General features: G+C 39.1%; 1 protein-coding gene across 1 annotated transcript in view; it reads right to left on the minus strand.

Moving 5' to 3' along the window:
- The window catches only part of BPTF (bromodomain PHD finger transcription factor), a 147,408-nt gene that overhangs the window by 107,310 nt on the left and 23,488 nt on the right, over nucleotides 1-16,610 (minus strand). Inside the window, exon 2 of the mRNA XM_044921887.1 lies at nucleotides 1,468-2,290. Within this exon, the coding sequence (XP_044777822.1) occupies nucleotides 1,468-2,290 (823 nt within the window). The remainder of the gene's footprint in view (nucleotides 1-1,467; nucleotides 2,291-16,610) is intronic.

Below are 16,610 nucleotides of genomic sequence, written 5' to 3' on the forward strand. Positions count from 1 at the left end.
ATTATATCCACGAAACAAAAACAGGATTTTATTACCTTTTTAAAGGAGGAAGATTCTAAGACCAAAAGAGCTCTTAGAAAAAAAAAATATGATAGCAAAAAAGAAAAACTAAATAGTAGGACTGGAAGACTAAGTTAAGGAAATCTAGAAAAACTGAGCAACACCCCCATACACACACACACACACACACACACACTCACTCACTCACTCACACTCCAAAGAAGAACAAAGACAAAGAGGAAAACTGGAGAAAAAAGATAAGAAAATCAGAAGACCAAAATAGGAAGTCCAGTGTTCAATAAAATAATGGCACAAGGTAAATACAAAAGGGAAAAGGGGTGGAGGAAGTCCTCAAGAGAAATTCTCAACTGAAGGACTCAACTGCCAGATTGAAAGTACCCACCAAACACCCAGTGGATGAAAAAAGACTCATACAAGGCCATACCACTCTAAAACTGCAAAACACTACAAGAGAAGATTCCACAAGCTTCCAGATAAGTCCAAACCAGTCACACACAATCAATGACTGGATTCAGATTTCTCAACAGCAACCCTGCAAGACAACAACTGCAAAAAAAACTCAGAAGATCTCTGCTTACTCTGTACCATTTTTATAATCAAAGGGTGAGCCCAACTAAGATTCTTATCTCTACCTGGCTTGCTTGCCCAGGTACTGATGAAGTTCCTGCTCTCTTCTCCATGCCCTACTCTGATTTCATCCCACCACAGATTTTCTGATTTGACCTAATTCTGAGAGCTGAAAGAAGGCTTTGAAGACTTCAGAAGCTGAAAATTACAAAGTAGCCCATTACCTTCGATCGTATTTCTACAAGATGTCAAAACCAAGTCCCCACTACAACCCTGCCCAACATCTGACTGAGGTACATGCTCTGCTTTTCCAGACTGCCTCCTAACCTTCCCACTGACCTGCCTGGAAGAGCCCCTTAAAAACCCTCAGAAAAGCAGAAGCCTATGAACATGAGTCTGTTGAGCTTATCTTTTCCTGCAAGACTACAACTAATAATGACAAAACTGATCTTTCATAAGACAGCCGGTTTGTTCTTGCCAGTCCATTTTACGTACAGATATAGCAAAAGTAAAAAGAGAAGCAAGAAAATCTTAACACCAAAATTAGGGTGAAGATTACCTCAGGATAGGCTGTAGGGAACATAACCAGGGAAGGGCCCACAGTGGCATCTGCGTTGTAATAATTCTAATTCCTACCCCACCAGGCAATTAATAGACTGGTGTATAATTTGCTTTTTTTCATAAATTTTTTTCTTTCTTTGTAATTTAAGAAACTTTTAATGCATTTACTTCTTCAAGTTAGAAATTATGTAACTATGTAACTCATTATTAAATCACAAAAGTTTATATTACATCAGCAGCATAGCTCTGTTATATCAGTCATGAAGGAAACTGGCTTAATTTTAAATACATACAAAAATTAAGACCAGATTTACTTACATTATGAGTCTTCGGTTTAGGAACCAGTATTTCCTCCGACTCCTGTCATATCCAATAGGTTCATGTCGAATATATGGTTTGTTTTTTTGGATTTCAGCAACACAGTCAGTCACACCAGGCACCTTATGTGCTACACAGACTTCACACTGCCATTCGTCCTCTGGTACCTCCTCAAGAGGTGGTTTCACACATTCCAAATGGTATACTGCTGAACATGTCTCACAGCAAAGCAAGTCCCCAAGTTTGTGACAAACCCGACAATGGTCATCATATTGGATCACCCCTTCAGACATCAATTCCTCACGAGCAATATTTGTGGTAAGAAACTGATCGACTAAGAACTGCAGAACTTTGATTTTGTTCTCTACTGGTCCATAGGGATAGTCCTCTGCTTCTTGGTAAGGAAGAACATGATGGTACTCCTTATCACTCTCACAGTACACCCGCAGCACCTCTGGCCACGTCATCCCATCTATGAAATACAGCGTGGAATTAACGCTATCTTTCAGATCAGCAGGCCCAAAGGTAGTATTGGAAGTGTCTTCTTCACGCAAAACCGCTTTCAAAAGCACAACGTGCATCTCTGCCATAAGTGTGCACTGCTCTTGACTCACCAGAGCTGCACAGAAGTCCTCAAAGCGAAAAGGAGATAACCTTAAAACAGTGCCAAAGTTCCGCAGTACCTCATAAATGGCAATAACATTCATTATATGCTCATTAGGCACCATTAAATCCTCAGAGGACTTGGGAAATTCAAGGGGTGGGATGTCTTTTTCTTCCAATATCGGAGAACGAGGCCGATGTACTCTTGGTTTTCGCCTACCTGTAAAGAAAGAAATGGCATAATTACAAATCAGTACATCGTTTCTTTTTTAAAAATATTTAAGTTATCTTTACACCCAAAGAGGGGTTCGAACTCACAACCCTGAGATCAAGAGTCACATGTTCCTCCAACTGAGTGAGCCAGGTGCCCCACAAATCAGTACATCATTTCTAAAAACTAAGAGTTTTCTAGTTTTTCCTATCTGGACATATACCTCAAAAAATAAATAAGCATACTTCTATTTTTCTAGTAACTGTCAAGTTAAAATAATACCAATAAGTAATGATTTAGCTCTAATTTTTAAGTCTATAAAAAATCTGAATTCGAAGTTTTCCCATTATATTACAAACAAATAAAAATTTTTCAATTATGCTCAGCTCTCAATTATCTAGAGGGGTTAACTGGTGTAGAGGTAACCATGATAAAAAATAACCGTGTTTATGAAAGATCTGAAAAGAACATAAATGAGAAAAAACATCCCCATGTAAGATAAGAGGCACAACAGAGCTCATACTGTGTCTGCTGCGATACAGAAATGCCGCTCAACAACCAGACAGGAAGTTCTCTGGTGAAGCACCCCTTTTCCTCTGCCAGAAATGCTTCCTGAGAGCCACGTATCGGGGGAGTTCCACAGGGAAGCACAAATTTAGGACTGAAACAGAAAGGAAGGAGGAAGTAGGAGAGGAGAGTCCCAGCGCTGGGAGAAGGAAAAAGGGAGGTTCAGGTAGGAAACAGACAACAGACTATGTATATTTTTTAGGAGTCAGTTAAACAACTGTAGGCGCCTGTTCCCCAATTTATGAGATGTGATGTCCAAGAATATATAATGTATGCATATAAATGTATCAATATTTAGCACATTTGAGAACTTTGTACCAAACATAGATACTTTTAATTCTCTGAATGAGTCTATGAGGTATTTTAATAAGCCCTGCTATATAAATAAGAAAACTTGTTGAAAGAAACAAGTTTCTGGGGTGCCTCGGTGGCTCAGTTGATTGAGCATCTGCCTCTGGCTTCAGGCCATGGTCCCGGGGTCCTGGGATCAAGCCCCGAGCTGGGCACCCTGCTCAGGGGGAGGCTGCTTCTCCCTCTCCCACCCTCTTGTGCTCTCTCTCGCTATCTCTGTCACTATCTGTCTCTCTCTTTCAAATAAATATATAAAATCTTAAAAAAAAAAAGTTAAAAAAAAGGAAGAAACAAGTTTCTCCTAAATGGCTATGCCTGTATTACTATTATTATCATTATTATACTTTCCAATGATGTTTACAGAATAGGAAATGTATTTTTAAATATCAGAAATAGGGATGCCTGGGGCGCCTGGGTGGCTCAGTTGTTAAGCATCTGCCTTTGGCTCAGGTCATGATCTCAGGGTCCTGGGATCGAGCCCCGCATCGGGCTCCCTGCTCAGCAAGAAGCCTGCTTCTCCGTCTCCCACTCCCCCTGCTTGTGTTCCCTCTCTCTCTGTCAAATAAATAAATAAAATCTTTAAAAAAAAAAAAAAGAAAGAAATAGGGACACCTGGATGACTCAGTTAAGCACTGCCTTCGACTCAAGTCATGATCCCAGGGTCCTGGGATGGAGTTCTGCATTGGGCTCCTTGCTCAGCGGGGAGCCTGCTTCTCCCTCTGCCTGCCGCTCCCCCTGCTTGTGAGCACGCTCTCTCTCTCTCTCTCTGACAAATAAATAAAATATTTTTAAAAAACAAAAAATAAAAAGCGGGGGAAATCGGAGGGGTAGACGAACCATGAGAGACGATGGACTCTGAAAAACAAACAGGGTTCTAGAGGGGAGGGGGGTGGGAGGATGGGTTAGCCTGGTGGTGGGTATTGAGGAGGGCACATTCTGCATGGAGCACTGGGTGTTATGCACAAACAATGAATCATGGAACACTTCATCTAAAACTAATGATGTAATGTATGGGGATTAACATAAGAATAAAAATAAATAAATAAAATAAAATAAAATAAATATCAGAAATAAATCTAACAAAATCAATTAACATTAAATTCATTTTTGTACAATTAACTTTTATCAATCATGATTTTGGGTTACTGGTAAACTCTTTTAACTACCTGCTCCCTCCCCCATTCCTGAGCCCTCACTTCTGGCTTTGTCTCATTATCTGCACACTAAAAGGGTGTATGGTATAAGGAGAAAAAAGTATGTTAAAGAATATAAAAGGCCAAGATATTTTAATTTATACATGCACACCCAATATTCATTCACTGAAAAGATTTTCCAAATAAAAATATATCCATTACTTTCTGCAGAAAAAAGTCCAAGGGATCACCCTGGGCCAGACATTGCTGGTGAGCCTATATAGCGAGAAAGGAGCCTACATCTCGGCAAACTTCACAGAAGTGACACCATCTACACAGATGCAGTTTTCACAAATCCAATTAAATCACAGAATCACCATGATAGTAAGCATCATGATGGGTAATCCAGTCCATTTTACTGTCTCCTGGAAATTATTTAGGACTTACTACATAAATATAAATGAGAAAGGAGTAAAAGGAAGACTAAACCTAGAGGAATTTCCTCAAATAAGAGAAGAAACACAAGTCAGCAGAGACAAAACTGCTTATAGAAACAGTCCCTGCATTCCTTTCAGATGTTTATGCAAAATGCTGTCAAAGAGCATCCAAGTAAAGAATCACAGAAGGAAAGGCTGGAAAAGCAGTTCTAGGACCAGGAGAATGTAGATGTCCTTAAACGTTAGGTTTAGGAGTCTGTATAGTAGTACTTTATACTGGCAGTAATGAGGGTTGTTACAGGTTTTCTAAACAGGGCAAAGGGTAGAATGTTCCAGAGAGACTTCTCTGGCTTCACTGTATAGAATGAAACCAGAAGCAGGGCATCTTCTGCAATTAACCATAAGATGAAGACTGGGATTCAGTGAGAACTGAATGGCTGTGAGAACAACAAAAAGATGGATACAAGTGACCTTATGAAGAAAGACATCAACAGGTGTGGAATATACCACCACCGCCTTAAGATGTAACTCCATAGGTTACCATTTCCTTCAAAAGCTTTTCTAACCTCCCCAGGCTCTTCTGAATTCCCATAGCCTTCTTCAAACCATGTTGTCTTATAATTTACCTTTTCATGGTATCTACTCCATCTCCCCAGCTGAACACCTAACTCTTATGCCAAAGAGAATCTGGCATATTTCTTTTATTAGTAAGTATTTGCCCAGCATCGTTCCCTATAGAGAATTTCCCTTCCCCCACACTACGTGATTCTGCTGAGCCCCCCCCCCCAATCACAGTATTCCATCTCCTCATCACTGGCATGGAGATATGACCCAGGGCAGCCCAGCAAGACTATTTGCCCGGCATTTTATATTCATCTGTTAAGTGAGAAGTGCTCTGAAGCCCTTTCTTTCCATGAAGGAGGCCAGAGCTGTCCGTGGCTAACCCATCATGGAAGAAGGGAATAAGGATGATGGACAGAAACAGAAGTAAGATATAAGTACTGATAATTCTTAAGCCCTTGGGGAATGTATCCCTCAGCTCTCACAGCTACAGAAACCAAAACCCTTTCCCTTGCGCTTAAGTCAACATGTTGGTTTTCTATCACTTGCAAATAAGAGTACTCATTAAAAAGTATCTGACACTGTATCTAGTAGGCTTTTTATAATGAGAAACACAATAAATTACTATTTAAAGTCTATCAATGAAAGCAGTTAATGTTAAAAAAAAACTGCTGATAGTAATCTATGTGTAAAGCAGTAACAGAAATACTGTCTAAATTTAATGTCTAATTTTTTTGTTGTTGTTATTTTTTTAGAGGCGGGAGAGTGGCTGAGGGAGAGGGAGAGAGAGAATCTTAAGCAGGCTCCATTCCCAGCGCAGAGCCCAATGCAGGGCTTGATCTGATGACTCTGAGATCATTACCTAAGCCAAAATCAAGAGTTGGACACTTAACCCATCGAGCTACCTACACGCCCCTAATGTCTAAGTTTAAAGCATCAGCTTTCATACATTCTGAAAGATTTTGGATAACCATTGTATAGATCTGATCTTTAACAGTTCATTTAACTTTATAAGCTAAAGTCTGTTCATTTTCTGTTGGTATTAGAGGTAAAACGACAAAAAGGCCCATAAATTCTACATTCTACACATCTAGCTGGAAACCACAAAATAGCTTCTATTCAAAGTATGACTATAGTCATATACATACTGAAAGTGTGAGCACTTTTGAAAGTTAACAGTAAATATAGGTCAGTTCCCTCTGAAGCATTATTGGAAAAGTATAAATTGTTTCAATTTTTTAAAAGGCAATGTGGCAGATCTGAATGTATAACCCTTTGACCCGACAATTCAACCTCTTAGAATTTATCCTACAGATACACACACACACACACACATTTAAGTACAAAAAAATTTAATGCAACAGTTTGTAGAAGTCGAAGTTTTGTGTTTTTTTCTTTTTAACCTAAATATACATCAATACTTAAATGGATTATGAATTATGATTATCTACACAATGTAATCCAATCTAGCAGTTGAAAAGAACAATGTAAAATTCATATATCTGAAATGAAAAATCTTAAAGATACATTATTAAATGAAGAAAAAAGCCAGTAATGGAGAAAAAAGAACAATGAATAGAAAGTCAATGGGGGGCACCTGGCTGGCTTAGTTCATGGAGCATGAGGCTCTTGATCTCAGGGTTGTGAGTTCAAGCCCCACACTGGGCATAAAGCTTACTTAATTTAAAAAAATGAAAAGAAAAAAAAAGAATGTCATTGAGAAAAGAAATTAGAAACAAAAGGAAAAAAATAGGAGGGAACAAGGATAATATATATATATATATCTAAGAAGTCATTTAAGATTCTTCTTAGGGACACCTGGGTGGCTCAGTTAAGCGTCAGACTCTTGGTTTTGGCTCAGGTTGTGATCTCATGGGTTGTGAGATCCAGCTCTGCCACAGCCTCTGCACTCAGCAGGGAGTCTGCTTGAAGATGCTCTCCCTCTGCCCCTCCCCCTGCTCACACCTGCACACACACACACACACTCTCTCTCTCTCTCTCTCTAAAATAAATAAATAAATCTTAAAAAAAATATTTTTAAAGCAGTTGTTTCTGAGACCTGGGGGGACAGAAAAAGAACTATTTTTTTTACTTTTTTACATTTTTCAATATCACATGCATGTATTTTTATTTTAATAATTTAAAAGAAAAATATTGGGCAGGTATCTATGCACACATATGAAACAATATTCAAATCAATAAAATGATGCTGCTACTAATGGCTTACTGATGGTCACAAATATAAGATCATTATGCCAAATTCAAAGATTCAGGTTTACAGAACTGAGCACAGATAAGAGTATATAAAAAGAAAACTCAAAATTAAACCATATAAGCTCAACTGTCAACCATTAGTATTAACGAGTCATTTCAACTATTCATAAAAATGTCTTTATAATGTGCCACTGAAGATGACACTCATCATTTTCAACACTGATCTAATATCTAGCAGACAAATTATATTAATTTTCCTGTTTTTTTAAAAGATTTTATTTATTTATTTGAGAGAGAGAGACACAGCGAGAGAAGGAACACAAGCAGGGGGAGTGGGAGACAGAGAAGCAGGCTCCCCACTGAGCAGGGAGTCCAATGCGGGGCTTGATCCCAGGACCCTGGAATCATGACCTGAGCCAAAGGCAGACGCTTAACGACTGAGCCACCCAGGCACCCCTAATTTTCCTCTATTAAAAAAAAAAAAATTCGGATCACTACATTTGTATCTTTGGAGTAAATACCCAGTAGTGAATTGCTGGGTCATAGGGTAGCTCTATTTTCAACTTTTTGAGGAACCTCCATACTGTTTTCCAGAGTGGCTGCACCAGCTTGCATTCCTGCCAACAGTGTAGGAGGGTTCCCCTTTCTCCGCATCTTCGCCAACATCTGTCATTTCCTGACTTGTTAATTTTAGCCATTCTGACTGGTGTGAAGTGGTATCTCATTGTGGTTTTCATTTTTATTTCCCTGATGCCTAGTGATGTCGAGCACTTTTTCGTGTGTCTGTTGTCCATTTGGATGTCTTCCTTACAGAAGTGTCTGTCTGTGTCTACTGCCCATTTCTTGATTGGATTATTTGTTCTTTGGGTGTTAAGTTTGATAAGTTCTTTACAGATTTTGGATACTAGCCCTTTATCTGATATGTCATTTGCAAATATCTTCTCCCATTCTGTCGGTTGTCTTTTGGTTTTGTTGACTATTTCCTTTGCTGTGCAAAAGCTTTGTATCCTGATGAAGTCCCAATAGTTCATTTTTGTCCTTGCTTCCCTTGCATTTGGTGATGTTTCTAGGAAGAAGTTGCTGCGGCTGAGGTCGAAGAGGTTGCTGCCTGTGTTCTCCTCAAGGATTTTGATGGATTCCTGTCTCACATTTAGGTCTTTCATCCATTTTGAGTCTATCTTTCTGTGTGGTGTAAGGAAATGGTCCAGTTTCATTCTTCTGCATGTGGCTGTCCAATCTTCCCAACACCATTTGTTGGAGACTTTTTTCCATTGGATATACTTTCCTGCTTTGTCAAAGATTAGTTGACCATAGAGTTGAGGGTCCATTTCTGAGTTCTCTATTTTGTTCCACTGATCTAATGTGTCTATTTTTGTGCCAGTACCATACTGTCTTGATGATTACAGCTTTGTAATAGAGCTTGAATTAACATCTTCTCTTCTATCCTAATATCATCTATTCTATTCTGTCAGCTTTTAAAACATGCTGCTGCAGTCCACAGTTTAAAAATCACTTCTCTAGAGAAACCTTCCTCATGTATGTGCAGAATATACAGTATTCTTTAAAAAGCAAATAGGGCGCCTGGGTGGCTCAGATGGTTAAGCGTCTGCCTTCGGCTCAGGTCATGATCCCAGGGTCCTGGGATCGAGTCCCGCATCGGGCTCCCTGCTCGGCGGGGAGCCTGCTTCTCCCTCTGCCTCTCTCTCTCTCTCTCTGTCTCTCATGAATAAATAAATAAAATCTTAAAAATAAATAAAAATAAAAAGCAAATAAACAGCTAATCAAACTAGAAACAACCAAAATGTACATCAAGAGGGGAAAAATTAAATTGTGGGGGCGCCTGGGTGGCTCAGTTGGTTAAGCGACTGCCTTCGGCTCAGGTCATGATCCTGGAGTCCCTGGATCGAGTCCCGCATCGGGCTCCCTGCTCGGCAGGGAGCCTGCTTCTGCCTCTGACCCTCCCCCCTCTCATGTGCTCTCTCTCTCTCATTCTTCCTGTCTCAAATAAATAAATAAAATCTTTAAAAAAAAAAAAGAAAAATTAAATTGTGGAACATTCATTTGATAAGATTCTACAGAGCAGTCTTGAGTAATTTAGGGCTTCATATGTCAGCATTGTATCAATCTTAAAAAAAACACACCATGAAACAAACAAAAAAAATTGCTACAAAAGGATAAACAACTTGAAACCATGCAAAACAGTTCTATCTACTGCTTATGGAGAGATATATAAATATGCATACATACATATAGGTACATGAAGTAGTATTTAACATAACCACAAGAATGAAATCTCCTTAGAGACGGAGTTTTTCTCTATGTTGTTTATTGCTATCAATAGCGGCTGGCACACAGTAAGATACACAATATTTACTGAAAAAATGAGTCGTTTTTAAGCGCTAGCCCACACAATTACACAAGAAAATTATGTCTCTACATAATTTGCAGATGTTAGAAATGTGCTTTTACTCCTCACTATGAGAACTCCTGGAACAGTGCTCCTCAAACTTCGTACAGCAGAATCACCTAGAGAGCTGATTCTGATTAAAATAGTTTGATTTAATAGGTCTAGAAAAGAGTCTCGGAATGTGCATTTCTAACAATTCCCAGGTGGTGCTAACTGTGCTGGTCTGAGGCTACACTTTAAGAACCACTGCCCTAGAACTTAGAAAGGTATCCCTCTGAGATCCAGACAAGCAATAATTAATACACATCAGATGAAATTCACTAATTCCAAAAAGCACCTTCAAACCTTGCTACTCAAGATGTGACTGGCATCTCTATGATGCTGGCAAGAAATTCAGAAGCTCAGGCCCCAGGTCTACTACCTAAGGATTTGCAGTTTCTCAAAATCTTCAGGTGATTCATACGCTCATTGAAGTTTGAGAAGCTGCCTGAAATACTCGGTCATAAAACGGGAGATGCAGCAAAGTCACACGGTAAGCTGCTAAAAGTAGAGGGCCAACATGCAACCCAAATTTACAGAAACCCAGGTTAAGCTCAGTAATCTGTATTTTTATCTTTCTCCCCAGGTAATTCCCTTGTGCAGCGAAATTTGAAAACTACTGCTTTACAGAAATTGGATATTCCTCCTATCAAACAGAAAGTAAGGCTTTCGTGGAAACTCAGACAAGAAAAACTAAGGGGTTGTCTCAGAAGACATGACTAGAATAGGACTGATGTGAAAGAAAGTTGAAGCCTAATCAAAGACATTAATAAGCCTACAAAAAACAAAATGCTAAGGATGGAAAGTGGTCTGCGTGAATTCTAGGGGAGAAAATGAGAACCAACGAGCAAGAATTTGTCCATGAATTTCCAGCACAGTCAAGGGAGAGAATTTCTTGACTGAATAACAAAGATTCTGGCCCATGAGATATGTTACTACCTTAACAGAAAAACTGTGTTACTATGTATAGATACTTTTTAAAAAAAATGAACTGGCACTTCCAAAACTTTCCACTCTTTAGTATTTCATAATAGAAGTCTAACTTATGAGGGTCTGCAGGGATGCTTCTCTTCTAACTCTTTGGAAGAACGGGTCAACAATATGGATTTTTAAAATATGCACTGTGGGCACAATCTGCATTTGTTTGGCTAATTTCTCTCTCTTTTAAAAGATTTTAAGTAATCTCAGGGATGCCTGGGTGGCTCAGTTGGTGAAGCATCTGCCTTCTGCTCAGGTCATGATCCCAGGGTCCTGGGATTGAGTCCCCCAACTGGGGCTCCTTGCTCAGCAGGGAGCCCGCTTCTCCCTCTGTCTGCCGCTCCCCGTTTGTGCGCACTCTCTCTCTGTGACAAATGAATAAAAAAAATCTTTAAAAAAAAAAAGGATTTAAAGTAATCTCCACACCCAAATGGGGCTTGAATTTACAACCCCAAGATCAAGAGTCATATGCTCCACCGACTGACCCAGAGAGGCCCCCCCAATTTCTTTTTTATTAAAAACAAAAACAAAACACACACACACACACACACACCCTTCTCTATACATTCTAAAAAGAAAATGCCTTAATTTGCTCAACTTGTGAGAAATCCCCGACCTTTTCTAGGGCTCTGATCAAATGTCATCTCTTCTCTCCTGTGCCTGCTACAACTGTGCTCCTCTGGCACTCTGTATAGCTCTTCACTATAGCTGGAGTATGTTTATATTACAGGCAATCATTCATGTGCCCCCAGCTCATTTGTTAACTTCCTTAGAGCACAAACCTAACTAAAAAGTATTTGTTTAACTAATGACACCCAGAAGCAACACTACTTGCAGAAGGAGGAGGTCCAGAGGCGAAGTCATGCCAAGATTAAAACCCTGATGCCACTGTAGATTTTTCAAAATTTGGTTTATAAATTTTTATCATATTAATTCTAAGAAGAACATTTACATAAGTCTCTATACAATGTGTGTTTCTAGAGGAAAAAATGTAGTATTGTCTCCCTATTTCTAATCAGCATATCTGAGAGAAAGATGGACACTCAGTATTGGTATAAGGGATGAAGGAAGATCATTTTCATCAGAAGTTAATACTCTAGATCTAATAAAATCTATTTAATATACAGTTACACATAAACTATGAATGGCTTAACAAAAATAAGTCACCTACATTCACTAGTCATCTTTTAAAAATTATGAAACTCATTTGTCCTAAGTAACAAGGATTCTCCCTTTCATCTGGAATAGTGTCCCATTCTGGTTCAGTGGGTAGAGCATGTGACTTTCCATCTCAAGGTCATGAGTTCAAGCCCCATATTGGCTTCATGAGTTCAAGCACCCATACTGGGTGCAGAGCTTACTTTAAAAAAAGGGAAGGTGCGGGGGGACACAACTAGCTAGTTTCAGTTGGAGTAGTGTCCCAACCCAGTTTCAAGGTTATTATTCATAAGGCTGTACTCTTCCAGTGAGTACATTCCATTTGTCTCCATTCCCTATTCTTTCGTGACAGTAATAATATGAAAAACAGCAGCTAGCTTTCACAAAGGGCTTCCAACAGGAATTATGCTAAGCACATTTAAATGCTTTATATCATTTTATCTTCAGATCAACTCCATGAAATAGGTACTAAATTTTATCCTTTTTAAAGATGCATGTAGAGGGGCGGCTGGCTGGCTCAGTTGGTGGAGCATGTGATTCTTGGTCTCAGGGCTGTGAGTTTGAGCCCCACCTTGGGTGTAGAGGTTAAAAAGAAAATCTTAAAAAATTTAATATAAATAAAAATAATTTAAAAAACTGAAAATAAAGATTCATATAGAAAGGCTAAATCAGGGGCGCCTGGGTGGCTCAGTCATTAAGCGTCTGCCTTCGGCTCAGGTCATGATCCCAGGGTCCTGCGATCGAGCCCCGCATCGGGCTCCCTGCTCAGCAAGAAGCCTGCTTCTCCGTCTCCCACTCCCCCTGCTTGTGTTCCTGCTCTCGCTATCTCTCTCTCTCTCTAATAAATAAATAAAATCTTTAAAAAAAAAAAAAAAGGAAGGCTAAATCACTTGTCCAAGGTAACACAGCAAGTATCACTAAGAGAAAAAACTAAAACGCAAATCCACCTCAGGGGCGCCTGGTACCTTAGTAAGTTAAGCATCCGACTTGATTTCAGCTCCGGTCATGATCTCAAGGTCGTGGGATTGAGCCCCGCATCACGCAGCACAGAGTCTGCTTGTCCCTCTCTCTCTCTACTCCACCCCCAAGCCCCCACACTCACTCACATACATGCTTACTCTCCCTCTCAGGTAAATAAAATCTTAAAAAAAAAAAACCCAACCACAAATCCACCTGTCTCCTAAGCTTGTGCTCTTTGCATTAGACTTCCTCTCTTGTTAAAAACCACCGGAGTCAACCTCTCAGCAAAAGGGCATTTGAGAAATAACAAATGCTCTTTGTGCAGGTGGGAGAAACAGCAGATAAAGGAGATCAATGACAAGGTTAGAAAGTATGAGCCCTGAAAGCAAAAGTTTTAACAAGAGCCAGCATTTCGAGTACTTAATTAGTCACAGGTAGCTAGTGGCTACCACACTGAATAGTAAAGATAAGGAACATTTCCATCATCACAGAAAGGTCTACTGGGGACAGCCTTGGTCTAGAAATAACATCTAGGGACTACTGCACAAAGACTGGAATTCAAGTAACAACCGCACCGGGTTATTAACACAAAGCTAAAATATATTTAGTACCCTCTCTCTTTAAACAACTGCAAAGTACTAAAAACATTTTCTATGGGTTTCCAACAAAATAAGAATTCCATTAAAACTGATATAAAAATGTATGCATCTGGGGCGCCTGGGGGGCTCAGTCGTTGAGCATCTGCGTTCGGATCAGGTCATGGTCCCGGGGTCCTGGGGCCAAGCCCCGCATCAGGCTCCCTGCTCCACAGGAGGTCTGCTTCTCCCTCTCCCACTCCCCCTGCTTGTGTTCCCTCTCTTGCTGTGTCTGTCTCTGTCAAATAAATAAAATCTTTTAAAAAAAAATGTAAGCATCAAAAAAGAAATCCATATATTTACACGTAGATGTATGAATTGATGCTCTGAAGAAGCCCCCATCAAAACTGGAAATAACCTAAATATTCATCAGTATTAAATGGATAAATATAATGAAATACCATACAGTGTTTAAAAATGAACAGGGGGCGCCTGGCTGGCTCAGTCGGTGGAACACGCGACTCAACTCATCTTGGGGTTGTAAATTCAAGCCCCACATTGGGTGTAAAGATGATCTAAAAATAAAATCTTTAAAAAAAAAGGTTGCTGCATGAAGTAATAAACCAAATAAATTGGCATCAATCTATATATAAAGCAAAACTGTAAGAAATCCAAAAAGAAATGGACAAAAGCAGAATTATAGCAGGAGACTTAAGACACTTCTTTATGTCCTTAACAGACCTAATAGACTGAGTAAATAAACAGTCACATGGAATGCATGTTGCAAATTCAAAAGTGTACAAAGAGGAAGTACAAGAAGAATCAGTAGAGGACAGAGGTAATCTACACGGTCTATTTACACTAGAACTAACATGATCAAGAAAAAAAGTAGGATATTATTCCACCATAAAAAGGAATGAAATCTTGCCATTTGCAATGACATGAATGGATTCAGAGATTATAATGTTAAGTGAAATAAGTCAGTCAGAGAAAGACAAATACCATGATTTCACTCATATGTAGAATTGAAAAAACAAAACAAAAGAGAGGTACCTGGGTGGCTCAGTCGGTTAAGCGTCTGACTCCTGATTTCAGCTTGGGTCATGATCTCAGGGTTGTGAGATCAAGCCCCAAAGTCAACTCCAAGCCCATTGTGGAGCCTGCTTAAGATTCTCTCTCCCCCTCATCTTCTGCCCCTCCTCTCTCTCTAATAAAAAAAAAAAAATTAACTATTGAGAACAAACTGATGATTACAAGAGGGGAGGTAGGTGAGGGGATGGATAAACAGGTGATGGGAATTAAGGAGTGCACTTATCGATGAGCACTGGGTGATGTACAGAAGTGCTGAATCACTATATTGTACACCGGAAATATAACACTGTATATTAACTATATTGGAATTAAAATAAAAAAGAAAGAGAATAAAAAAAGAAAAAAGTAGGACAGAGCACAACAGATTAAACTGGTGATGACAAAGGGGAACTTGCCATAGGTACAAAGGCTATTAAAAGAATGCTAATAAAGTGTAAATCCTGGGTGAAGGAATGTTTGTTACAAAATTACTAATCACCAAAACTAAATTAAAAAAAAAAAAACAGAAAATGAATCAATGAGAAATTACACGATTGGCTCAGAAGAAGCTAGGAAGACATCTGAGAAAATACAATAACTACATCTGATTAAAAAAAAAAAATCTCAGACACAAAGCAAAGAGAAAGAGGTGAATATACTCAACACAAAGGTCTCAACCCACCAGCCAGCGTAACAATTAAAAGTAAAGTATTAGTATCAGTCCATTAAATTTGGAAAGCACAAAGATGCCCAGCATTACAACATTGTTTTGGAGGTAGTAGGCAATGCAATTTGAAAAAAGAAAAAAAGGAGATATAAACATAAGATTTCTGCATGATTTGTTTGCAGATGATACAATTTCATTTCTAGAAAATCCAACTCAATCAACAAATAAATTATCATACACAAAAAAGAATAGGTGGGTAAATGAAAAATTAACTTTTAAAGTCCATGGGTCTCTAAAAGCTCCATGAGAGCAGGTATTTTTATGGACAATTTTATTTAGATATAGTAAGATTCCATGGTATAAGTGAAAAGATTTACAAAACCAATTACAGATATAACAATATGTATATTTCTATACATGTGAGTATTCACTCATATATACACACATATTCAAAGATGGTTACCAAAGGAGAGTGACCAAAATATTAATGTAATCTTCTGAATTTTAAAAAATTCTCTCTTTCCTAATATATGGGAAAAGCAAAATTAAAGTTCTTACTAGACTTTCAGAAGTGTTATGTTAAAATTCAAAGCTTTCTTCCTAATTATCCAAATCACAGATTAATGAATGCCAAGAGCTCCAAAGCAGGTTGACACACTATGGCTAGTCACATCCTGTTTTTGTAAATAAAGTTTTATTCGAACACAGCCATGCTCATTTGTTTACTTATTGTGTGTGGCTGCTTTTGTGCTACAATAGCAGAGGCGAGTAGTTACAACAGAGTCTGGCTCACAAAACGTAAAATATTTACTATCTGACAATTTAAGAGAAAGTTTACCAATCCCCCGCCCATTAGATCATCTAGTCTAGCCAAGAGTTGACAGATGAATAAACTGAGGACCACGGGAGAATGACTTTTCTAAGGTCAAACTCAAGCTAAGAAGCAATAAAGAAGGGTGCCTGGGTGGCTCAGTTGATTTACTGTCCTACTCGATTTTGGTTCAGGTCATGATCTCAGGATGTGATCTCAGCGCTGGGCATGGAGCCTGCTTAAGATTCTCTCTCCCAGGGCGCCTAGGTGGCTCAGTCAGTTAAGCATCTGACTCTGGCTCAGGTCATGATCTCCAGGTTGTGGGATCAAGCCCCATGTTGGACTCCGCGCTCAGCTGGGAGTCTGCTTGTCCTTCTCCCCCCCCGCCCCTTATCCCGCT

Source organism: Neomonachus schauinslandi, chromosome 15 (genome assembly GCF_002201575.2).
Source record: "Neomonachus schauinslandi chromosome 15, ASM220157v2, whole genome shotgun sequence".
NCBI classification, from domain to species: Eukaryota; Metazoa; Chordata; class Mammalia; order Carnivora; family Phocidae; genus Neomonachus; species Neomonachus schauinslandi.